The 24,107-nt window shown below is 49.6% G+C and overlaps 9 protein-coding genes across 9 annotated transcripts; 4 read left to right on the top strand and 5 right to left on the bottom strand.

The window, feature by feature from the left end:
* Positions 1–319: 319 nt before the first annotated feature.
* On the bottom strand, positions 320–1,291 carry K441DRAFT_605311 (purine and uridine phosphorylase; the record flags this gene model as incomplete). The annotated part of the gene is made up of 1 exon (XM_067645366.1): positions 320–1,291. The coding sequence occupies one exon, from the start codon at positions 1,289–1,291 to the stop codon at positions 320–322; it is 972 nt and encodes a 323-aa protein (XP_067506993.1).
* A 982-nt stretch (positions 1,292–2,273) lies between these two features.
* Positions 2,274–6,190, bottom strand: K441DRAFT_363128 (uncharacterized protein). Its single transcript, XM_067641397.1, has 2 exons — positions 6,093–6,190; positions 2,274–5,880 (listed from the first exon to the last, which is right to left on the bottom strand). Exons 1-2 carry the CDS (start codon positions 6,108–6,110, stop codon positions 2,479–2,481), a joined length of 3,420 nt encoding a protein of 1,139 aa, XP_067506992.1. The 5' UTR covers positions 6,111–6,190; the 3' UTR covers positions 2,274–2,478.
* Positions 6,191–6,633: 443 nt separating this feature from the next.
* On the bottom strand, positions 6,634–7,414 carry K441DRAFT_363121 (uncharacterized protein). The gene has a single exon (XM_067641396.1). It carries the CDS (start codon positions 7,308–7,310, stop codon positions 6,858–6,860), a length of 453 nt encoding a protein of 150 aa, XP_067506991.1. The 5' UTR covers positions 7,311–7,414; the 3' UTR covers positions 6,634–6,857.
* Positions 7,415–7,768: 354 nt separating this feature from the next.
* K441DRAFT_694083 (P-loop containing nucleoside triphosphate hydrolase protein) lies at positions 7,769–12,976 on the top strand. Its single transcript, XM_067652697.1, has 12 exons — positions 7,769–8,798; positions 8,856–8,936; positions 8,986–9,289; positions 9,338–9,511; positions 9,565–9,651; positions 9,703–10,503; positions 10,554–10,608; positions 10,892–11,430; positions 11,487–11,523; positions 11,580–12,206; positions 12,274–12,541; positions 12,612–12,976. Exons 1-12 carry the CDS (start codon positions 8,004–8,006, stop codon positions 12,630–12,632), a joined length of 3,789 nt encoding a protein of 1,262 aa, XP_067506990.1. The 5' UTR covers positions 7,769–8,003; the 3' UTR covers positions 12,633–12,976.
* A 1,284-nt stretch (positions 12,977–14,260) lies between these two features.
* On the bottom strand, positions 14,261–15,553 carry K441DRAFT_630462 (uncharacterized protein; the record flags this gene model as incomplete). The annotated part of the gene is made up of 2 exons (XM_067646274.1): positions 14,261–15,163; positions 15,233–15,553. Coding segments are annotated over 2 exons (1,224 nt in total), but the record flags the coding sequence as incomplete, so codon positions are not given.
* Positions 15,554–15,824: 271 nt separating this feature from the next.
* On the top strand, positions 15,825–18,631 carry K441DRAFT_547465 (CBF-domain-containing protein; the record flags this gene model as incomplete). Its single annotated transcript, XM_067642912.1, has 3 exons — positions 15,825–15,962; positions 16,018–17,168; positions 17,224–18,631. The coding sequence occupies 3 exons, from the start codon at positions 15,825–15,827 to the stop codon at positions 18,629–18,631; spliced, it is 2,697 nt and encodes an 898-aa protein (XP_067506988.1).
* Positions 18,632–18,983: 352 nt separating this feature from the next.
* K441DRAFT_546416 (uncharacterized protein) lies at positions 18,984–19,202 on the bottom strand (the record flags this gene model as incomplete). Its single annotated transcript, XM_067642862.1, has 2 exons — positions 18,984–19,097; positions 19,155–19,202. Coding segments are annotated over 2 exons (162 nt in total), but the record flags the coding sequence as incomplete, so codon positions are not given.
* A 1,035-nt stretch (positions 19,203–20,237) lies between these two features.
* Positions 20,238–22,187, top strand: K441DRAFT_703739 (uncharacterized protein; the record flags this gene model as incomplete). The annotated part of the gene is made up of 4 exons (XM_067653493.1): positions 20,238–20,804; positions 20,844–21,232; positions 21,277–21,995; positions 22,032–22,187. The coding sequence occupies 4 exons, from the start codon at positions 20,238–20,240 to the stop codon at positions 22,115–22,117; spliced, it is 1,761 nt and encodes a 586-aa protein (XP_067506986.1). The 3' UTR covers positions 22,118–22,187.
* An 816-nt stretch (positions 22,188–23,003) lies between these two features.
* K441DRAFT_363032 (uncharacterized protein) lies at positions 23,004–23,645 on the top strand. The gene has a single exon (XM_067641395.1). The coding sequence runs from the start codon at positions 23,063–23,065 to the stop codon at positions 23,330–23,332; it is 270 nt and encodes an 89-aa protein (XP_067506985.1). The 5' UTR covers positions 23,004–23,062; the 3' UTR covers positions 23,333–23,645.
* The last annotated feature ends 462 nt before the right edge of the window (positions 23,646–24,107 follow it).

The following is a 24,107-nucleotide window of genomic DNA, read 5'->3' as shown; positions in this document are numbered from 1 at the left end:
CTCCTTCTCCTGGTGCACAACATATGATGAGACCTGATCGATGTTGCGTTCGGGTAGACCAGACAACCAAAGCACCCGGGAACTCTTGGCAGAGCTCCATTGCGAAAAGTCCTTGTTCCTAAAGATCCAGTAAAACATCGGATGGTCACGATCCGGGCGTGGTATTGCGAATATATGCTCATCTTGGTCTAGTACTGACAGCATTGGAAGGAACCGCTCCAGATCTAAATCGTCAATAGCGGATCGAAGCATCCCCTATGTTAAATAAAGGATTAGGATATTAGGCCGCAAATTTCCATTTATTTAGGTAAGCAAAGGGTTAACATACATATATAGCAGCCCCATCGACAGTACGTGTCGTGGCTACTTCAGCTGCAGGAATGACTGACAGGATCTCCTTAGTATACGCAGCTGCAGTTGCCGCCGCGTAAGGCTGCCACTTTTTATTCTTATGTGAGTCCGCATAGTCACAGATCCCTCGGATTACAAGACACGAAAAACTGTTCATCAGCCCAGCAGCTTCCATCTCAAAGCAAAGGATGTTGCCAAGTTCCGAGCTTAGCCTGTCTCTTTGAAGACCGTCCCTGATCACTTGATTGCCGGAGGCTATCGTGCCGTAGTGGACCATAATCTCTTCGCTACTACGCGAAGTTCGCACCACTAATCTATCCTTGCTACACCTCTCACATGTATGCCCTTCAATATGATTATAGCTCGACTCGAAGAGAATATCGGGTCCTGTATTGTTGCGAGCGAATTTCGGTAGATCGCTAAATATAGATAAGTATCTAGTAAGACTACTTGTACTTATATGGTGATTGGCTTGCAATTTTGTAAGAGCTTGTAGCAGGATCATTGGCGGTGTATTGAGAAAGCTAGTCCGTTCAAAACCACTTGGCGTAGTCTTCCCAAAGTCATACTGAACTACTCCGCCGTGGCCTAAAAGTGGTTGACTGACCACTACATCTCCAAGCCGAATATTGGGTTCAGCGCTTGGGACCCCGCCTCCAACGCCTACCAGCAGGCCGAATCGTATTGACGAGAACTTCGACTTCATCCGGTTGGCGACACTGGCCGCAGAGTTGGTTCCCGTCTGGCCTGCCGGCAAACATGCGATAACGATATTGTGTTCGCTAATACGGCCAAGCGTGTATAGGTTGCCATCACTGTTGTCTTGAGGGAAGTCTTCATGCTCTTCGTCCAGCATTATCGTCGCCGCAGCGAGCTCGATCGGGAGGGCACACACCCATCCCACTGTGTAGTCCTCGGAGTGAAGGCGGTGCCGTTTCATTTGAAGGTCTCAAGGTGACACGATCAAGATATTCGGTTGGGAGAAGGCTGGATTCGGGGTCGCTACAGTTTGGCATTGTGACAGCGAGGACGGTGGAAACCACCTTGAGCGATGCACTGCTTGGCAGTAGTGTGCGCAGCTGCACGAATAAACGTTGTAGCTGAAGCCCGCGCTACGCACCCTCCATGCATAGACAAATAAGTCGTGGCATAACTTTCTTACTAAGCAGCTTCTTTAACGTAAAATTATCAAAGCTGGTAGGAGATAGAATGTAAAAAAATTTATGCTAAGTATAAAATTACTAATGGGCTTTATATACGAAACTTTAGAAAATTTTACTCGAAGTGTGGTTGTTAAACCTCAGTTGTTCTTCGCATGGGCAAAAAAGTGAGCCACGACTTATTTGTCCATGCCTGCCTTCCGCTTCCTATGGGGTCCACGGCGCGTCTCCTGCTTCTGATGGAGCGGAGCTAGGTTATTGAGACCTTTCCTAGCGTCTAAAGTCAGAAAATGGCTTTTGGTGAGGTTACTTCTCAAACATCAAAAACCCTAGAGTTGGGGAGAACGCTGGCTCTGTGTAACCGGGAGAAAATATTAATAGGATATATCGAAAATTCTGCTTCCGTGATGTGGCAGACTAAAGCTATTTGTGTATGCTGGCCGTCTAAAATCCGTTTTCAGAGAAAGCCTCGTTCAAAACAACACACAGCTCAAATGATGAAGCAACCCAGTTTTGTACATGACCGATGTCTCCACAGTCCTGAGAAGACAGCTTGACATATCTAGTCAAACCGAACCACACAACTCCAGTTCACGCCCTCCCAAAAAAGGAGAAATAGGCTGTGGCATCCAACCTGCCGGCCGAACATGCAACACTTTTATGATGTGCTGTGTATCATCCCAAGGGAAGTCCTGAAACCATGCACTCGATGCGACAAAGAAAGAGAGATGCAAGACCCGCTCAAATGCAGAAACAGCAACATGAAGCTATCGCAAAATAAACAATACAAAAGTTTAGAACCCAAATCAAGGACACGACGCTCAAACGAAACGCTGATCTAAGGAAAAAAGGTCTTCGAAGCAAACTTTTGTCCGCCTGCATATTTGCCTCGTTTTCGTGACTGTAATTGCCGCTGGAGCGAAGACCAGTACGCTCGCAATGTTTCAATAAACCATAGCCTATGAATCTACATGACCGTCATTAACTTCATCTGGGTGGCTAAGTCGTTTTCGGTTTGAAATATTTTGCTAAAGGGAGGCTCTTTAGGGCTCGTGCTAGGGCTTGAATACAGCCCTTCCGCTTCTCGTAACGCATCTTTGACTTTTCGCATTAAAGTATTGACATATGGGACGATGTGTCTTAGCGTTGCTGTGTCGAATGGGACTTTTTTGGTTGGCGGGACTGGCTGCAAAGTAGAAAGAGGTTCACTCGTACTCTTTCGTTTCTGCAAGGCTTCGATTACTGACCGTGCCTTGGCTTCCGAGTCCCTTCGTGGCCGTGTGATGGAGGTTTTGGGTTTTTCCGGAGTTCGTTGCGTGATTGGCTCAGACGGCGTCGTTAAAGCAGACGGTTTCGAGCCAAAAATATTATGATTTGGTGGGAGGATAGATTTTCGTCTGGGGCGGTTGTTTTGCGGTATTGGATGGGGGGCATTGTGCGCGACCTCGTCTTTCGCTAATAAGCTTGACTTACGCCTTCCTCGTCCGCTATTGGGGCTAGGACCTGACACGTCGTCGAAGGCGTCTAGGTCAATCCCTGGTGAGGACGGCGGCGAAAGGCGTGGAGGCACAGCCCCTTCCTCTGCTTCTTGATCTGCAAGATCAATCATTGCATCAACTTCCTCCCACATACTAGTGTTTGGACCTTCCAACAAACCAAGAGAGACGGCCCGAATCCGTTGTTCTTTCAATTCCTCAATGAGAAGGCCCCATTCTCTTAGCAGTCCAATGTTCGCCAGGACGTTGCTTTGTTGTTCCTGAATGTTCTTGGGCACAACCATAGACATGCTTCCGTCTGTTCTTTGCGTATCACCAGTACCTTGGACAGTAGGGGAATTACCGCAGTCAGTGAAATCAAAATCATCGTTCCAGTCCTCAGTGACTCCCTTGCTTCCGACGCCCCAGGTTCCAAATTTGTTCGTAACAACAGTGTTTCGCTTGCCAGCAACGTCGGGTACAACCGGTACACTCTGGCTTCGGGCATGCAGGGCACTTGGAGCCCGACGTCCAACAGATCGACTACCTCGACCGTCAGTATCCTTTTTCCCATGTACTGTTTTTGGACGTGGCGGAGTGCGATTGCCTGGACTTTTATCGGCTGGTTGCTGCTCGGACCAATCAAAGATGTTACTTCTCGCATCCCTATCAGTATAATCTGCCGCTAGGTGCTGTATTGAGGAAGATACAGGACTTGATGCAGATGCCAGCAGGCGAGGATTACTTCGCCTAAGACATAGAGGCGTAGCAATTCGGGTGGCTGGTATCTGATCGCGATACTCGCCCCAGAGGTCTTCGTCTTCGTCTTCATCAGAAGACCATCTGCTGTCGTCTTCTTCAGCGACTGTGTCCCATTCTAAAGTTCCTAGACTGAGCGGTTTTGGTACGTCGGGAGGGGAAGATGGAATGACTGAGGGAAATAGTGAATTGCCAATCACTCGCGCAGAAGTGGGAGATTCGTTGTCCACTCGTTCTGGAACAATAGTTCGCACTGGCGTTGATATGCTTTCCTCTTCCTCAGTAATGCTTTGATTGCCTGTGATGCTGTCCATATTCTGATCTCGGAATGTCCCCTTCGGTAGCAGATCCCTTAAAGCGGTCACTTTACTCTTTGATATTTGTGGAGGTGATTCGTCAAATATCGTTTCGATGCGGGGCCCCCGTGCTCCGGAAGTACTTCGTGTGGCGCCCGTACGCAGTGAATCAAACACAGTTTCGCTCTGAATATCGGTATCATCCTCATCACCGGACCCAACTCCACGAGCTTCGTTGTCAGATCCGACCAAGGTTGAGGCTTGTTCTGACGGAGCGACGGAGTGTCGGGATGGCCGGCCTCCAGCCTGGACCAGAGTCGGAGAGGGAGGGACGTGACTGGGGCTTCCTCTAGAAGAGTGTGTAGAATCGTTGTTACGTAGCGACGGTGGCGAGTTGTTTTCTGACCGAACATTATCGGAGTGTGGTAGAGGTGGTAAAGGTGATGAATCACTTGATGGCCCTTCTTGCTTTCTGCTTGTATCCCGCGGGCCTTCGGGCGACGAATAGATTTCCCGCCGGAACATAGTAGGATCAGTAGCATCTCGCCGCTTCTCCTGCTTTTGTGACTCTCCATGTGCTGTGACACTTTGCCTGCTCCCCATCGAAAGAAGCGGAGCGGAGCTTACTCTCTTGCTCGACTTGCGTGCTAATTTAGCGGCTGGGACTTTAGGTGCCCGCTGTTTCCTTGAGTTTGAGCCAGTAGATAATAAGTCACCGATGGAGAAGGACCGTCGTGGCCGAACCTCATGGGTGACTTCCTCAGGCAATCGACGTTTAGCGGGGTGATCTTCTAATGGATTTGCTGTCTCTGCATTGGGCGAGAGGAAAGCAGTTATTTCTAACGGCGTTGCAGGCCTGCTAACAAAATATACACTATCGCCATCTTGACTTGAAGAATCATCCACCTCCAGCGAACATGCTGAGACGGTTTTAGCTAACAAAAGAGTTGGTTGGTGCCTTCCATCTGGGAAAATGCGCTTGATAGCTTTCGGGTTTCCCGAAGCACTCCGCTTTTTTGATAATGTCTTTTCTTTCGCGACCTTTGCAGAAAAAAACTGTGTGTACTGGATTTCTTGATCTGTTTCCGATGAAAGTTGCTGTTCATCAGAAGAAGACGAGTCTTCAATGGGCATCTCTAAGAGACTGGTTCGGTGTTGAAGTGTAGCTGAGCGCTGATGACTTGTAGCGGGACGGCGAAGCGTCGGTAATCTTGAGCCGGAGCTTTGAGATGGAGAGTCTCGAGCGACTCGAACTGATGAAGAGCGCTTGACGAGTTTGTTGGGAGGTAAGGGCGAAGGCGAGCGTTTTCCAACCATTGGCGCAGTAGAACCGTCGTGAGAGAATGCCATGGATCCATTCGAGCATGAAACGGACGGCGATAGAGGCCCGGGACTGGAGTTACGACTGGAATTTTGAGACGTGGAGATGGTCGAGAGTCGTTTTAACCAAGACGGACGAGAACGCAGCGTTACGGATGGATCGAATTCGTCGAAGTCATGATCGCTGGAAGGTGCGTATACGTTATTCATAGCATCGTGAAGTTGGGAGGCATCACCGCTCGTCATTCTTCTGGCTATCTTGCGTTGTGATGGCCGTCCATCAGGATTTCGTCGGGTTGCGACGCGCGAGGAAGCAGGAGCGGACAGAGGTAACGGGGAGCTGAAAGCGAGGGCAGTGTTTGTCGCACATAACGTGTGATTTACAGAAGGCATTGGTCTGGCGTCCAGCACCTTGGCTGGATTAGCTTTTCTCTTGTTCGGGGGTTCGAGGGAATGTTCTGTTCGCCCAAAGGACAATCCCACGGCGGACGCACCAACGACAGTGGCAGTAGCACAAAGCTGTATCACACGACAGGTCAGTCATTGCAGGCGGTGGGACTGGGATGCGAAAGATATGAAATTGGGGAGGGGACAGCCGCGCTTGGGGTGCGGGAGCCATATGAGGCCTGAAGCAGCCCAAACAAGTGTCGGCGATGGCCATCTCGGGGTGGAGGGCGGGAGAAAGGAGGACGCGGCGGGAGGGTAAGAGCAGCGAGAGCAGCGAGAATTACCGTTGGAACCGTTTTCATTCTTCCTACAGACCAAGCCGCCGTGACCTGCAAGGCACAATCGAGGAGGTACTCGTGACGACGCGGTGCGTGGTCGTGAGCATTATGGCATCCTCAGGGAGCTCGAGGACCACGGGACGAAGATGCGAGCTCCACGCCGGCAAGGGAAAGACTGGAGCAACTACTCAGTCATACATAGGGGAGAGGAGAGGGTGGAGGGCAGTAGTGTTTGTGGCAGAGGCGGAGGGCACAGGGAAGAAATGCGGCATTGGCTCTGGAGGATCGACTGGTAGGGGAAGTCGACCAGGGCCGCCCCAGCTTTGGTGGACACAAGCGAAAATAGGCCGGCGTGTCGGTTTATGGCAGATGGAATGTCAACATGGCCACCAGCATCACGTTTTGTCAGAAGCGTCTCGCTGGCCTGTCGTGTTTGGAGGCCACTGTGGCATCCCTGATGCTGCAATGGCCGATGCGCCTTTCATCATGATATGTGAAGCATACTGACAACCCACGGGCAGTTGCACGACTTGCCCTCGTTGAAATCGCGCGGATAACTATCAGGCTAAGTGCTGTAGTCTACCAAAAGTGTACCCGCTATGTAAGGTTTCGTGAGGTCGTGTAAAGACGTAAACACCGGGCAAAAGCCTGTCAGACGATATAAAGCGCCTGTCCCTGCTGCTTGCACTGACCATAACCGCGACGGGGGAGGCCGCAATATCAGCCGTCATCAACGCCGCGTGAAGAACAGGCCTGGAGGCATGATTGCTTTTAGGCATCTTCTGGGCTTCTGACAGCAAAAAGCATGCTACTGAGGGTATTCTTTACGGCGTCATCTAAGGCGCCCAGCCGTCGGGCTGAAGGGCAAAGCCAATGGTGGGCTCTGTGAGCGTGCTGCTTGGAGATCCTGGCAGGCCGAAACAGCGAGCACGTCAGCCGCAGAGGGACGCGGAGGAACATTTGGGAATACATTTGCAATTTGGGAGAGGGAGACAGGGATATCAGTCGCGTCGGAAGGCGAGCGAGCAAACTTGGGCTGGAGCGCGGCATGGCGGCGAGGTTAGGCATATCAAACAGTGGGATGTGAGCCCTGGCTAAGAGGAGACATGGACTCTTGTACTCAAGAATCATGGGCCCGGTGGGCTTGCGGGCTTTGTGGGCTTTGTGGATGGAGGAGAAAGCAGGTGTTTGGAGCGCAGCATCGGTCAAGGCCGCAGGCGACATGAGTAGAATAGCTGCAAAAAAATATGTCAAAATTTTGAGGCTTGACGGATGTAGCTGCAAGCAAGGCAGTTGTCACCCTGTTTGGCGACTCTGGCAGCACAGGGCGCGACTGTGGACGACTGAAAGCTGGCGCAATTCGAGCATCTGGAGCCATGGCGTTCCACAACACAGCGTCTCTGAGATACCGGCAGATCCTTGACGTGCATCGTATGCAGCTTCGCTTCAGTCATGGATGGAGGATGGAGAGTGGAGAAGAGCGGTCGGTGCAAGAAATAGCGTGTTTTGCCGCAGATTGCCTGCCAGCCTCTGAAGTTTGATGTTCTGAACGCGTCGTGCCCCCATTTTGCGTCTCTTTGCCCGGATACGGGTGATTGGCTGTATGCACATCCTCTGCGCTTCCTCCGCGCTTCTAGAAGGAACCCGCAATTAGCAATTGGGCCTCTCGTCCCTCTGAAGACGCTTCTGCTGTGCCCGGAGAATCGCCGTGGCACAAACAAATTACCACCCAACAGCGACGCCGCACAAGCTTGCCTGAGATACCTGGCTGGTAAGCAACCGGGCCGCCAAGGCTAGAGGGGTGGAAGATCGCCTTTCGACCTTGCCTCCGCGAAACGCCACAAACTCCAATTTTATCGCCCGCTCCAACCGAGGGTAGGACCAAAGCACCGCTCACACAGCTGGCAACCAGAAATAATGGAGGCAGAATTAAGGGCCCAGATCCCAAACATCGACCCCATTCTGTCAGATTATTCGGTCGGCTACTTAACCCATGCCTCCAACAGCTTCACCCCAGACGCGGACCCCAACTCTCCCTCTCCCCTAGCGGAGGCGGCTTCAACTATTACCGCCCTGCTTCTCTCTGCATCAGGTGACTTCTCAAGCCAGAATGAGGCTACCATACAGAATCTGGTAGAGAAATTCATCTCTCTGTTGAGTGCAGCAAATAGCAGTGATGAAGATAGAAGGCAGATGGCCCCGTCGGCCAAGAAGCTCGACCACGCAATCCATGTTGGCTCCCAGCGAAACATATCCTCTACCTTAGGTTTGACGGGTGGAGGTGTAGACCTTGAGTCTGCAAACACTAGGAAGGTAGAGTCCAGGGTAGACCGCAAGAAATTGGAGAAAGCGGAACGGAAAATCCGAGCCAAGCAGGATAGAAAGGTTATGAAAAATGTTGAATATGAAGCATCCAGGCTTCTCAATCAGCCTGATGAGGCTCAGTCATATGAGGAGTTCTTCATGGCTGTCAATCCTCTGCAGATGGGTTCCGACTCAAGCTCTAAGAGCAAGGATATCAAGATCGATAGCATCGATATCTCAATTGCAGGGAAGAGAATCTTGACAGATACCAATCTGACTTTGGCATATAGCCGAAGGTACGGTCTTGTTGGTCAGAACGGTATTGGCAAATCTACACTGCTTCGAGCTCTCAGCCGAAGAGAGGTGGCTATTCCAACGCATATATCGATTCTGCACGTCCAACAAGAGGTAACTTACATTACGACCCTAACCTTTTCTTTGTGTGAGACTGATTGAGTGATATAGATTACTGGTGATGATACGCCAGCTCTGCAGGCCGTTTTGGATGCTGATGTTTGGCGGAAGCATTTGTTGAAGGAGCAGGACGTAAGTTTGTCCTGCGACGAGCCACTCTAGCATTCTAATTCCTCTGCAGAAAATATCGAGAGAGCTGGCAGAGCTCGAGGCAGAGCGGTCTACTATGGCAGACACGTCAGCAGATGCCTTGAAGCTGGACAAGCAACGTGAAGGGCTCGATATTACCCTAAGCGATATCCACGCAAAACTTTCCGAAATGGAATCAGACAAAGCAGAGCCACGAGCCGCAAGCATCCTTGCTGGGTTGGGATTTTCTGCAGAGCGCCAACAATTTGCTACTAAGACCTTCTCTGGTGGCTGGAGGATGAGATTAGCATTGGCAAGAGCGCTCTTCTGTGAACCCGATCTACTACTTCTCGATGGTATATCTACAGGACTCTCCATACAATACAAGGCTGATGAGTAGGCAGAACCGTCCAACATGTTGGATGTGCCGTCTATTACATTCTTGTCGAATTATCTCCAGACTTACCCAAGCACTGTGCTTGTAGTATCTCACGACCGAGCATTCCTGAATGAAGTTGCAACAGACATTATTCACCAACATTCTGAACGCTTGGATTATTACAAGGGTGCTAATTTCGGTATGTTGATCCCTTTAGCTTCTGTTATGGCAAGTTATGCTGATAAGCGGTAGATTCCTTCTACGCTACGAAGGAGGAACGCCGCAAGACAGCTAAGCGGGAATATGAGAACCAAATGGCTCAACGCGCTCACCTCCAAGGTAAAAAAATTTTGCTCGTTATTTCTATCTCCACTAAGCTATTTTTTTTAGCTTTCATCGATAAATTCCGTTACAATGCCGCCAAATCTTCGGAAGCTCAATCTAGGATTAAAAAACTCGAGAAAATGCCGGTCCTGGAAGCCCCAGAGAGCGAATATACTGTACATTTCAAGTTCCCTGAAGTTGAGAAATTGTCTCCTCCAATCATCCAGATGGACAACGTCACTTTTGGATACACACCTGGCAAACCGCTCTTACGGAACGTTGATTTGGACGTGCAGCTCGACTCTCGAATAGGTATTGTTGGTCCCAACGGTGCCGGTAAGACTACTGCATTGAAGCTCCTCATTGGAGCACTTCAACCAAGCTCGGGATTGATTTCGCAGAATCCTCGTCTCAGGATGGGATTCTTTGCTCAGCATCATGTTGATGCACTGGATTTGAACGCTAGCGCAGTTGGATTTATGGCAGCCAAATTCCCAGGGAAGTCGGATGAAGAGTACCGGCGTCATCTGGGAGCGTTTGGTATCACCGGAATGACTGGACTGCAAAAGATGGAGCTGCTTTCTGGAGGTCAGAAATCTCGTGTAGCATTCGCTTGCCTATCGTTGACCAACCCGCACATTCTGGTGCTTGACGAGCCGTCGAATCACCTTGATATTGAAGCCATGGACGCACTATCCGAAGCTCTACAGAAATTTCAGGGCGGCGTACTAATGGTTAGTCACGATGTCACGATGTTGCAGAACGTGTGCACAAGTTTGTGGGTCTGTGACAACGGTACGATTGAGCACTTTGACGGCACGGTGAAGGACTACAAGCGCAGAATTACTGCTCAGGCAAATGAAGCAGGTGTCGTGCAGGCGCATTAGTAGAGAGACAGGAAACATCAAAATATCTAGATAGACTAAAAGTGGCAGCGTTGACAGCGCACCACTTTGCCCTCGGCCTGGGAGAGTATGAAGTTGCTTCTGTAGATCCAGACCATGCCATTTTGGGTGTAGATCCTAGTACCGCCGGGGGCGGGCACTTCTGGGCCTGTCCGTGTCCTGATTGTTGACGACCTCCCAAGAGCCTCGCAAAGCAGACTGCACTACTACCCTTGCCCATCGCCCAGCAAACTTATATTCTTCATCATTTGTTCCTTCCAATGCAATAGGCTTTCCCCTACCCACTAGCGCCCTCGGTCAATTGACTTTCACAGTGCCCTTGCCCCTTCGCGCTGATCTGCTGCTTCCAGAATCGACTTCGTCACAGCCGTCACCTTGTCGCCGACACGAGATTCTAGCGACGGCTTGCCCGTACCCGTCACTCCTTTAACTTCACCTTCTCGCGAAAGCGATAGTCCTCGCCCTCTCTACTCAATCACGCTAGCCGCCACCGACCAAGCAGTGCTGACAACCGCTGGCGAATCACCTTACCCTCCGCCATTCTCTTCCCTCTACTTCCCCTCCGAAACCTCTAACGACCCGAACAAGGCCGTCGTTACCAGCAACGCCTGCGAGTCTCTTCCGGCCTTTGCTCCAGCACCACCTTTCACCGAGTCGTCATCTTCAGCTGCGGCCGCGGCTGTCGCCGAGACTAAAGCTGCTCTTCCGCGCGACACAAAGGACGGTTCTAGCAGCAAGGATATCGACGACGGAGAGCCTCCTCCACCGTACAGCGAAGGATCAAGCCCGCTTGACTCATTCACATACGTCATGGCGACTGCAGGAGGCCCTGCAAGCATCATAACCCAGGTGTCGCAGGGGGGCGGACCACCGATAAATACGTTAGGAGGTGAGAATGGTTCCAGCCTAATCTACGAATTTTCGACTAACGGCAGCGACTTTTAGCAGGTGGTTCCGATGAGAATATCACATTAGAGCTCCGGTAACAATCCACTCGTAGCTTTATGTTCGAGCCTCGCTACTCACATGCATATACAGAGGCACGCGGTTCACACTATCTCGAGACGAACTTCTGACTCTTCCCGAATTTGTCCTTTTGTCTCTGTTTCCAAATGGCCTTCTTCCTGACGGGCACATGAACTCATACCATGACGGTGATGTGTACCCAGTAGATGTCGGTAGCCCCGATTCTTCTCCCCCTACTCCCCACTCAAATCGCCCTAACTCCATCCAAATGATTACGTACCGCCTGTCCAACCTCTCATTATATCTATCTGACATGTTTTATTATTCCCAGTACGACCCTAATTCGCTGCAATATATGCTCGAATTCTTCCGACATGTGGCCCAAACAATCCCTGCTTCACCCCCTTCCCCATCTACACAAGCGGGTTCCGATCATGCTCCTGAGGCCGTTCCTATCGAGCCTATGCATGGATCTGCAAGAGATATGTTGCAGGACCGTGCAGGGATTATCGTACTGAGGGAGGATCTGGATTTTTATGCCATTCCCCCAAGGCGCGATGTCGAGCAGACGGAGATGATTGAGGTGAAGCGGGCGGCAGGCAAGGCATTGCTTAAGCAAGACGGTATTTTCTCCGGATTGAGGAAAAGCGAGGAACCGGGGACGACAGAACAACATTTAATTGAGATGTTGACTGCTGGGTAAGTCGAGATCGTTGCTTAATTAAGGAGGGGTTATTACCGCTCGTGCTAACGCGGAGTTTTTTAGTGGATTTAATCACGACGATAGATGGGGCCATCGGGCTGGCGAGCCTAATAAAGCTGTTATATGTAGCATTGCGCTTGCACGGTTAAGGACCGATATTAAAGGGAACGATCTTGCAAACAGCAATGCTGTTGGTATGGCGCAGAAACTCCTCCTGTTCTGGCGTAAGCCTGCGCGGCGATGCTGGTGGGAAGGTGTCGAGTTGAACGATGTGGAAGGCGTGGATGGACCGCTGAAGGTGTGGATTCGACGGGTATGGACGCTTGAGATGGTAAGTCGACTTGGTCCCTTGAGACTATCGCCCTTTGCAATGATGAAGACGAAGCTAACGCCTTTCTCAGAGCGTGATTGGCCTGCGCTAACCATTTCCATTTGTCTTCCTTTGTGGGGGGAGTTTGCTGTTCATGTGTCCTGTTATTTCATCTGAATCATCCTGTCCTGTTTCCCTGTACGTCACATGTTCTGTTTCATTTCATTGGGAAAAAGCAGGCCTTCAATTCAAAGTGGGTTCTTTTTGATACCTCTATTCCTCTGTCTTTCCTTGATGGGGCTCACGTCAAAGCCTCAACCGCGGCATTTGCATATTCTTTGATTTGCTTTGTTTTGGGGCGGCTTTTGCAGCGAAACGGAGCGGTGGGACATGCGCGTCCGGCGGGGAGAGCGAGGAGTACATAGTGTAGACAATGCACACACATCATTCATAGGGAATCATCTCCTCTGGTGTGTGGCTTTGGGCTTGTGTTGACGTGACGCTGATTGTTTCTACTGCTCCGGCATGGGTATCTGCGGCAACGGGTTGTTGCGGATGACTGACTCACCGGGTTGAAATCATGCATATTGTGCCGTATTTAGAGCGTTGCATAGCGCTGGGATAGCGGCATGCAGATGACTCCAGCGTCTACTTGTGTCGTGGCACGCTCTGAAGATGTTTGCTTTCTGCTGTATATGTTTCATGTTATGCAATGCGCGGCATTGACAACTAGACGCTCCGTCATGGTACGGCATGGAGCTGTATCGATGCTCCCCCTCGACACAGCATGTTCGTAGATCCGGGCTGCGATTTGAGGAAGGGCTAGATGTTAGTTGGGATTAGGCTCTGTTTGAAAGTAAGGATCATACTAGTGGGCCGTTGGTTTTGAGAGTGAGAGCGGTGTGCTGTACATTTAGGCCCAGAGAAAAAAGGATAGACTATTGACATATTCTGATGCAATGGACCATACACTTTATTAGCGGCAAGGAATGACCAGCATGGCTTGCCAGCAGTGCTTATGTTTACGGAAGCTAGAAGTACCAGCTTTGTGCACGACCAGCTTCCAAACTTTGGCGAGACTCAAATTTGGTACGCACTCAATTTCGCTTGATTGCCACCAATTGTACATAGCAATCGTAGTGAACACCTCTGTTTGCGATTGGCCTTCCTCCGCAGTGTCGTGATCTTTGTTAAATATTGTGAGGTTTCCACCCGTACAATATTGCCAAATTTCATCGACCTCTCTGTAGAGACAGCGTTGCATTCGCGTTTTGGCGGAGGCGTGGGGGAAAAGTGGGGGAAAGCGGAAGCGTACGGTAGGCAAGTTTAAAATTGCTTCAATTCGATTCTCTTGGCCAACTAGGATAATTCTCTAGGGCAACTAGAATAGTCCTTGCGTGCAGCCACAGCCGTTTGCTACAATTACCATGTACGGTTGGTGGCGATTGAGCGAAATTGGATGCGCGTAGCGAATTTGAATCTCGCCAAAGGCGGGGGTGCTGGCCGTGCACAAAGCTGTAAGACGATGGAACGTCAATTGAGCTCATCTCTGGTTGGAGGCAAAGCGGCGGCGACTGTGAGACATGGACGCGGGTATTGAATCCCAAAAATCAACCGAGATAGAGCTAAATCCTCTACCTCCGAGCTAGCAGACTTACCTAGCACACCCCTACCGGTCTGAAATGTAACCTCTTCGTAACGTTTAGACTTCTCTAGGCTCGCCAGGACCCTCTAAATGTTCCCAACCCTATTGGTGACTTCTACAAACCGTTCCCATTCCTTCAGGACTGCTCCACTCTCTACCGCCCATCTAGCCCTCCTAACACCCTCCTTCCACCGTCCACCACCAGGTCCTCTTTCCTTGATCACATGGCCATCGTCTCCGGGACCCATATTACTTGTGTCGGCTTCACAGATACCAGACACCACAAACAGCGCCGCAGTATTTATCAGCACAAAATGCAAAATTGGGTCCTCCCGGTCAATCTCGCCACGCAGTATCCGCAACAGAATCTCCGCATTCTCTTCTGGAGATTTCCCCGACGACACCTCTGTCAACGGGTGTCTGGGTAGCCCAAAATCCTCTGGTGTGAGCTTAAACCACACAATCTCCGCTTTCTCCCCACCTGGAGGCACTCCAAGCCGCCAGCAGTGCGTTGGACCTGCACAGCTCAGCTCGTCCAGCTCCTCGTCCCCGCATACTACCAGCGCCTTTTTGGCGCCGCTCTGCCGCAATGATTCGGCAAACTCGGGGCCAAGATCGCGGCGCGCGACGCCGACGACGCGCGCTTCGAGGAGAGTATGGAGAGGGTTTGCGAGCGGGCCGAGAAGATTGAAGATGGTGCGCCAGCCGAGCTGCTTGCGGATCGCGGCTGCATGGCGGGCACCAGGGTGGAAAACAGGAGCGAAGAGGAAAGCGTAACTGGAAGAAGAGTATATCTCGGCGAGCGTTGCGGGGGTGATGGCGTTGATTTGCGGGGGAGTAGAAGGGATGCAGGAAAGGAGGTCCGCAGATCCTGATCGCGAGGTCGATGCCCTGTTCCCATGCTTGGCTATCATGAGGAGAGACGAGGCGAGGATTGAGGCGGTGGTCGAGATGTTGAAGGTGTTGTGCGAATCACCACCTGTGCCTACGATGTCGCACTGTACAACCAAAGAGTCTGATTAGGCATGGATGGGTCCTGATATTTGAGAGACCAAGGCATACCGTACCAGCCCCCCAGCGTAACCCCCCTCTTTACGCCCTCGCTGGTGAATGATAAAGCCTAATGTCTCTGCATCAACCTCCACAGCCGCGTTACGCATTGCCTCGGCACATTTTGTGAGCACGTCGGCCTGTCGGTCTCGGTCCGTGAAATGTAGAGCTGTGAGGAGAGCCCCGGTCTGAACTTCAGATAGACTGTTGCTAAAGATTCGAGAAATGGCGAGGGCAATTTCGTCAGCGGTTGCTGTATCGGCAGACTCATGCCAGAGACGCTTGAGCAGCGGGGTGATTGAGACTTTGGTCGTCTCGGTGGATGGATCCGTAGACATGGCTGGGGCTTAAAGATAATAAATGATAAAAACGATTGTTGAAGTTATTTTTAAAGCATTTCCCAGCAATTGATGTGTAGAATACAGATATGCCCCTCGAGTGAGATGGTATCGTTACAAAGTCGGCTGGTAGGAAAGAGGCCCATGCTTCGGGGAAATGAATTTCCGCCTTCATTGGTGAATATTTTCGGGTGTTGCGCTTCGCTGGAGCCAGTCAAGGTGACCAACCGCCAGAGTTTTCTCTGACGGCACCTCGGACTCAGACAAAGATATGGGAAAGAAGCGCACACATTCAGAAGCCCAGGATGGCTTTCAAAAGTCGACTCCGGTCAAGGACAAGAACAATACCTTCAAGGGCAAGAAGAAGAACCATGTGAAGAAGTCGGCAGAGGGGCATAAACCTGCCTTGGTAAGAAACTTCGGCGTGTACATCAAGTCTCTACTCCGTTAACAATTTCTGTTAGGTGTTTACTCCACAGCCGGAATGGCACGCCGTACAGCTGCCCGAGCTTCCGGCTGTCGAGAACCCTACAGTCCCACCCCGACACATTCTCGACGAGCTCCATAAGTATGCCGATACTCTGTTGGAATTAGAGGCTACAGCGTATGGGGAGTCGCACCTATCCTCTTCGTCCTCTCATAAATTCCTTTCGACAATCATGGCATCTGGAACACTTGAGGACAAAGTGTCAGCGCTCACTCTGCTTGTTCAGGAATCACCCCTTCATACTATGAAAGCGTTCGAGAACCTCCTAGGTCTAGCTAGGAAGAAGAGCAGAAATGCAGCTTTAATGGCTTTGGGAGCTCTCAAGGATCTTATGGGCCAAGGTGTTGTGCTACCTCCAGACAGGAAGCTTCGAGCATTTGCGAAACAACCGGGCTTAATCAGCTCATTACAAGGGAAATCTTCCAACTGGGCAACAGGGGAAAAGTTACCAGGTGCCATTCAGGAAATACATTTAATCTCTTGGGCATACGAAGACTGGCTGAAGCGGACTTATTTTGAGATGCTAAAAGTCATCGAAGGATGGTGTAACGATGAAGTTGAATATGCGCGTGGTAGAGCAGTAACATTCGTGTGGGAGTTGTTGAAGGAGAAGCCAGAGCAGGAAGAGAATCTGCTGCGGTTGCTCATCAATAAACTTGGAGACACGGATAAAAAAATTGCTTCCAGAGCGTCATATCTTCTCCTACAACTTCAAGTCACCCATCCTCTCATGAAAAGTGTCATTATCAACGCAGTTGAATCAGATTTACTTTTTCGACCAGGGCAAAGTGCGCATGCGAAGTATTACGCTATTATCACGCTTAACCAGACCGTATTAAGTGTGAGGGAACAGGAGGTAGCGAACAAGCTCTTAGAAATTTATTTCAGTCTCTTCGTAGGATTACTGAAAAAGCCGAAGGATAAAGAAGGAGCTGTTGAGAAGAAGTTAAATAAAAACGGGCTTGTTCAAGGTGGTGGGGGTACACCTGGGAAAATGGCCCGGAAAAAGTCCAAAGAAAAAGCCACTCAGGCGCACAAATCCGAAGACGAAATGAAAGAGAAGATGATTGCCCAAGTCTTGACAGGAGTTAATCGAGCCTTTCCCTTTGCTAAGACTGATGATGCTACGTAAGTACTCATGTTGTATTGCTCAGGAGCCTATTCTAACCGGTACATGGAACAGTTTCGAAAATCAATTGGAGACCATTTTCAAAGTAACCCATTCTTCAAATTTTAATACAAGCATTCAAGCATTGATGCTTATTCAACAAATCTCAGCCGCAAAGCACTATTCCGCCGACCGGTTTTACCGTACTCTCTATGAGTCCCTCCTGGACCCACGTCTTCTAAATTCCTCCAAACAAATCATGTATCTCAACCTTCTATATCGCTCCCTTAAAGCCGACGTAAGCATTAAACGCGTCAAAGCCTTCGTAAAACGTCTGCTCCAAGTCATATCTCTCCATGAACCTCCTTTTGTCTGTGGAGTGCTCTACCTCATAAGCGAGCTAGCCACCACCTTTCCTAGCATCAAAACTATGCTCTCAACCCCTGAAGAGGATGCTTCCGACAATGAAGAGCACTACCACGACGTCCCAGAAGCCGGCGAACCTAAACCGGAATTATCGAAACCAAAGCGAACCATTTACGATGGCCGTAAACGTGATCCTGAACATGCGGCGGCTGATACATCGTGTCTATGGGAGCTCCTCTCGCTACAGACTCATTTCCACCCTTCCGTTCATCTCTTCGCCTCTCGTCTCCTTCGTTCTGAGCCAATGGCAGCGAAACCGGACCCAGCCTTGCACACATTAATGCACTTCCTCGACCGCTTTGTCTACCGGAATCCGAAGAGTAAAACTGGCACCACTCATGGGTCGTCAATCATGCAACCATTAGCAGGAACTTCTCGCGCGGCTGATATATTGATCACTAACCGGGAGGGAGGTCGGACCGCACAGCCAGTCAACACGGAAGCGTTCTGGCGGCGGAAGGTTGAAGAGGTGGCCGCTGACGAAGTCTTCTTCCACGCTTACTTCATGAAAGCTGGAAAGGGCAAGCTAAACAAAAAGGACAAGGCGAAGAAGAAAGACAATGAAGATGAGAGCAGTGAGGAGGATGAGATTTGGAAGGCTCTCGTGCAAAGTAGGCCTGAGATTGAAGGGGAATCAGGTGATGAAGGTTTCAGTGATTTGGATATGGACGATATGTCAGATGACAACGAAGAAGGAGAAGAAGATGTGGGGATGGACGAGGGAGTTGAGTTGAATTTAGACAGCGACGTTGAAGATCCTGATGCCACAGATGTAGATGAGGATGCGACGGCGGCCGCTTCAGATGATGGATTCGACCTCGAGAGCGCAGATGAGGGCGCGTTCATGAAAAGCGATGAAGAGATACCTGCTGATTTTGACGATGCGCTCCAGGCAAATGTGGAGAGCGAGGGAAAGGCTGCTGAGAAAGCGTCTAAGAAAGATAGAAAGAAGGAAAAAGACAGTAGGGGGAAGAAGAGGCGGAAACTTAAGCACCTCCCGACGTTTGCATCAGTCGAGGACTATGCGAAGCTATTGGAAGGCGAGGACAGCGAGTAAATACTATTTTGGAGTGAGTAGCTGGTAAGCGTGAGACAGCACTATCAATCCTAGCGGATTCAACCGCGTAAGAGAGGGTTGGCGTTCTCGGGCTAGCCCTCGAATGGCACTGAAGGCATTGTATATGCTGCACCACATCACGGTACTAGGATCCAGTTAAGGTACCCTAGAACGCCTTGTCTTATTTCCAACATGTCACATTGCTCATATTATGTCATATCAAGTATCGTAGTCATACAAACCTCCATTCCACTTCCTGTTTCTGTTAAACTCTCTTGGTAGCAGCTTCCTCCTTCTGCATCCCCTCACCACTAACTCCCTTTCCAAGTGTCTCTTCTACCTTACCAAAGCCCTAAGTTGGATGGCGATTCTCACCGGCCTCCCCCATTGCTTCAATGGCATGATGCTTTGTCTCTTCGCCTGAGGCACTCCACTCTTGAGAACCAGAGAGATTACCAATAGTATTCTAGAATTCATTAGCTGGGTATGAACGGAAGCACCTGGGGTACAAAGAAGGACTTACGACTGTGACGCCTTTGATGTACTGTGCGTGGTCGGCAATGAGGCCAGGGTGTTGCTCCTGATCGTTGGGGTTTGACGAAGACACGTTAGAGAACCTGGAATTTGAGATAAACTAGTTTGGTACGAAGAGTTGTTGAGTATTAGTTTAATTGTGAGTTGATTATTTAGACTTGATGTGGATGTTCTAGTAAGAATGTACGTAGCGCGAGCTCTATGGAGCTCATCGTAATGACGTCACGGCCATTGTGGGATGTGCTGCGTCCGTTACTGCTTTTAGACACCACTGCAATATTTTCTAGCCATCTACCCTTTGAAAAAGACCCCACCGAAGAAGACATGTGCAAGGTTGCAGCATGTATAAAGCACAAGTTATGCGTTCGCTGTGCCATTCCTAGTCAGTTCTGATGTACTGTGGTTTCAAAAAGATCGGTAAAAGTCGCCAAGCCGCATCACCCCGTCGTGCGGCTTGGCGACTTTTACCGATCTTTTTGAAACCACAGTATTTTTCGCGTCTCGGAGGGGCTGCGATAAATTCTCCGAAACCTGCATCAACACCACGGATTGTGTAATCATGGAACTCCAATTACTCGGCAGATTGCAGCAGCCTCGTGGGTTTTGTTTAGACCGAATCACTGTTACCTCGCATAGCCCCTCCTGGCACGGCGAGGAATACAGCAGGTGTCAGCCTCCAGCTGTCTAACAAAACACTCTCTTGATCCATCTACCTATGGGTTTTAGCCACGCTATTGCTCAGCCTGATCATTATGTTTGACTCATAATATGGGGAAAGATGAACTACATTTAGTTCTGGGTGCCCTATGCCTGACATTGTGCCAATGCCCCAAGACCCATTGGTGAACAGCTTGCTATTGTGAAAGAGTCGTTCGATAATGTCGACCTGAATCGGACTTTACACCTTGACCCGGTCACTGACCCCTTGACCCGGTCACCGATCCCTTGACTCAGTCACCGACTCAGTCACCCTCATGTATTTATAGAGGCTCTAGAGCCACATTCAATAGACAGACTTCTCATTCTTGACCTGCGCACGGACCTCCGATTGATAAACCCCAAACTTGGGAACATGGACCAGGGATATCAGTACTCCCCCCTTGATCCAAAAAATCGGCAAATCAGGCTTGTAACATTGGAATCTGGAGCTTGGTCAGACGAAATTTGCTGCAACATTGATGTCGTCTCCTTCGACGGCCACCCTATTTATGAGGCCCTCTCCTACGTATGGGGAGACCAGAAAGATCAGAAAGACATCCGACTCAACGATCATTTGTTCGACGTAACAGAAAATCTATGGATGGCGTTGCGGCGCCTTCGGGATCCTGTTGATAGCCGTGTACTGTGGATTGATGCTATCTGCATTAATCAGAAAGACAACAATGAGAAATCCCATCAGGTTGCAATGATGGGGGAGATATACAGCAGCTGTCAGAAGGCGATTATTTGGCTTGGAGAAGACCTTGATACCACCGAGGCAGGATCCAAATCCATCGTCGCCTCTCGCGCCTGCGACATGCTGAAAATGCTTGGGGCTGGCAGACGTTTGGACCAATTGCCATGCTTCTCAACTAGCGACGGTCAACGAACTGAGGTATCGGAGGAATACACCATCCAATTCGAGGCTTTCCGAAAGTTTGTGAGTGTTCCATGGTGGAAACGAGTTTGGGTCATTCAGGAAATGGTTTTACCCAAGAGCCTGAAATTCCTCTATTCCTCTGAGGAGTTTTCTTACGAGGTGTTGAAGTCGGTTGTTCAGGGCTTGCAAATACATGGCACGACATGTTGCAAACAATATTGGTATGTTCTGCGAGGTCTAGCCTTCGACACGATCTTGACTTTCCAAGAACAAGTGGAACCCATGGTCTTCACACGCGAGACGTGGACGCATCAGACCCCGACGACACTCTTTTATCTGCGAAGGCAGTTTTCAGCATCCCAGGCTTCGCAGAAGCGAGACCTGTTCTATGCTCTTCTGGGTCTTGTTACGAGCTGGGGCTCCGACACCCCCCTATACCCAGACTATGGGATTTCTCAGAAAGAAGCCATCACCCAAGCCGTCTTCAAGTGCATCTCAGAACAGGAGGGCTAGAATTCTTGCAAGGGGAAAGAATCTTTCGCGGCAAAGAAGATATGCCGTCATGGATTCCTGATGTCCATTTCACCACAGTCCCGTCACAGTGGGTTATAGTGGAACAGCGGAGACTCAGAATAGCTTCCGGGTTCTCTGCTTCAGCGTCGCTCCGTCAAGATGCGTCAGAGCTAACGCTCGCCGTAAATGGGACACTCCTTTGCCAGACACTCAAAGTTGGCAATATTGTCGACGTTGGACCTGTTTGTGAAGCATTGGAGCGTTTTGAAGAAGCACCTGACATCTTCCGTGAATGGATGCAGATGATAGGGATCGGGATGGGAGATTGGCCAGAGCAACCGCCCCCAGGAGGGTCGAAGGCTGACATCTTCTGGAAAACAATGCTCAACGACTCTGTTGAACTGGACACCAGCGAGAGTCCCTTTTATCGTCGAACCAACGAAGATGACTACACCCAATTGCGAAACCTGTGGCTGACGTCACTCTCGCCTCTTGGGGGGTTTCTTGCAAGCAAACTTTCGCTGTCTCTAAAGTCACACGACGATCTGATGTCTCAAGCCCCGTCTACAATATACCACATTCTCGTTTGCCTGTGGCACAGACGTCTCTTCAGAACAGAAAAAGGGTGGATTGGATTGGCTCCGGAAAACTCCTGTCCAGGTGATGAAGTCCACGTCCTACTCGGATCTCCCGCCCCATTTATCCTTCGACGGCTAGACGAGCCCTTCAGGGCGGATGGTCAAACAGAAGCAATACCAGCATACAATATTATAGGCAACGCATATCTCCACGAGATCATGTTTGGTGAGGCTTTCAAGGACGACGGCGAGAAAAGCATCAAAACAATTGCGCTTTCCTAAGTCCGTCCAAGGGCAAGGGTAAGGGTGGATGACTGTCAGATAGAAATAGATTAATATCTTTTGCTAGGAGTGATAATGGTAATGATTTATGTTAATAATGTGTGAGTTCACTGCGTAGACCTGCAATATTAATGCCTTGAACGGTAATAGACCCGTAGCAAACGTCAGTTCCTTTGAGTTGAATTGGTCCCTCGAGTTTGCTTTCTTGAATAACTAGAGTTTAAGGTTTTAATGATGTCCTATGCATAACGTCGCGTCTGCTATAATAGATTTATTTAAAGATGCCTATATCAGCTGCATCTTTTTTAGAACTTCTTGTTTTATTCTATTACTTACAGTGATTGCAGTAATGAATGAGTGAATATTTTGCCCAAATAGTTATCTATGAATGAATACTATGAATATTGCTCATATGATGACTATCACGAGTCCTGGGGTGGCGTTCTGCTCAATCGTCATCCTCAACCTCGCCGTCTTGATCGTCCTGGAAGCCTCCCTCCCCCCTATCTGTGCATTAATCCTTTCCATAAACCCTTTCCGTTCTTCTCTTCCTCATTCCTATGAGGCTTCCGTGCGAAGGACCATGTGTTGACGGCTTGGAGCTTGCGTTTCTTGCTGGTGGAGGTAGTATTGGTAGAGGTTGGCGCGTTGGATTACTCATCGAGTTCAGGGTCATTAAATATGGCGGAATTGAGCTTAGATAACTCAGATTGAGAGCCAGCCGGGCTGCTGGTGTTAAGTACTATATGACCTAATAAAGCGAGGGGCATTGGGGATGAGGCATGGATATAATATTAAGGTAGTGGTGGAGTATATTAATATTAATATTAGAAGAATCATCGTATGTAGAAAAAGTGGATAACCGAGCTCTATGTATATATATTTGATTGCTTTGAAGACATCTTCTACTACCACTCAAGCTTTACATATATTATATATACATTCATGAGCTTTGAATATTATTCATATCATTGCGATCACTGCTTGGAATCCTTATGTCGCCGGTCGCTGATATCGATTTTGCAGCATATTTATCTCAGGTTCCTTTCCATTCTTCGCGGCTACCGGCCGTACGAATATACTTTTGGCCGTCTTTCGTCAGCTATTGAGTACTTGCATGGTCGTCGTATCCGGCACAATGATATCAAGCCTGCGAATATTCTTATCAAAGTGGGAACATCCTTACCGATTTTGGACTTTCTCGATATTCAATAGATGGAGATGGAAATATAACATCCGAGGTTGCACCCCTCTCGCCTCGATATTATACTCCTGAGGTCGCTGCGTCTGCAACCTGTAATGAATCTTCGGATATATGGGGTCTAGGATGCGTGCTCTTCAAAATGGTAGCTGTCCTCAAAGGATGGAAAATGTAAGAATACAGGGATTTTTTCCGAAACCATGGTACCAAAGACCTCTACATTCGCGACAACTTCTACGCTGCGGAACAACTCATAGCGGTTCTGGGAAGTACAGGGCTTCGAAACGATAACCTGCCACTAGAATGGAGTGCGTTGTTGCTGCAGTATCATCGTCATAAACGCCCAACCGCTGCGGACGTTGTCTTTGTGATAGTCAGGGTCAGCACAACGCTTGAATGGCTCGCATTCTGTGGAATTTGTTGTATGGAAGAAGAAGGTTCAGATATCACGGATGATTTAGTCGATGGCTATTCCGAGAAACATGCTACTGAGGTAGAGAACCCGAAGCAAGTCAAGCCACCCCGGAGGCTGGAAATGTCTACCTCTGGAACAATAATCTTATCTTCGGTTCCTGGAGCTTTCTTAGATAGCCACTGCTCTAACTGTTTTGAGCTGTTGTTCAATGATCGTTTTCAGTGCGGATTATGCAACGGTGGGGGATTCTACCTTTGCGCTTCTTGCGTGGATCGGGGTGTTCATCGCCCGCGTATGGGGCGTGGGCGCCACCTGTCTCAGGACGTTAAAAAGGGAGATAAGGCGGAGGTTACTTTTTCTAAAGATGGCGCTGG

Source organism: Cenococcum geophilum, assembly GCF_001692895.1.
Source record: "Cenococcum geophilum 1.58 unplaced genomic scaffold K441scaffold_9, whole genome shotgun sequence".
NCBI classification, from domain to species: Eukaryota; Fungi; Ascomycota; class Dothideomycetes; order Gloniales; family Gloniaceae; genus Cenococcum; species Cenococcum geophilum.
The sequence above is the reverse complement of the archived record's forward strand: the minus strand, read 5'-3'. Positions and strand labels throughout refer to the sequence as shown.

What these genes read in the sequence shown, in the direction of transcription:
- K441DRAFT_363032 (XM_067641395.1), top strand. Translation starts at nt 23,063, where the DNA reads ATGAGCTTTGAATATTATTCATATCATTGCGATCACTGCTTGGAATCC.
- K441DRAFT_363121 (XM_067641396.1), bottom strand. Translation starts at nt 7,310, where the DNA reads ATGTCGCCTGCGGCCTTGACCGATGCTGCGCTCCAAACACCTGCTTTC.
- K441DRAFT_694083 (XM_067652697.1), top strand. Translation starts at nt 8,004, where the DNA reads ATGGAGGCAGAATTAAGGGCCCAGATCCCAAACATCGACCCCATTCTG. An exon ending in TCAACGCGCTCACCTCCAAG is followed by an intron (nt 9,652 to 9,702) that starts GTAAAAAAATTT and finishes TATTTTTTTTAG; the next exon opens with CTTTCATCGATAAATTCCGT. An exon ending in TTTGCCCTCGGCCTGGGAGA is followed by an intron (nt 10,609 to 10,891) that starts GTATGAAGTTGC and finishes TGCTGCTTCCAG; the next exon opens with AATCGACTTCGTCACAGCCG.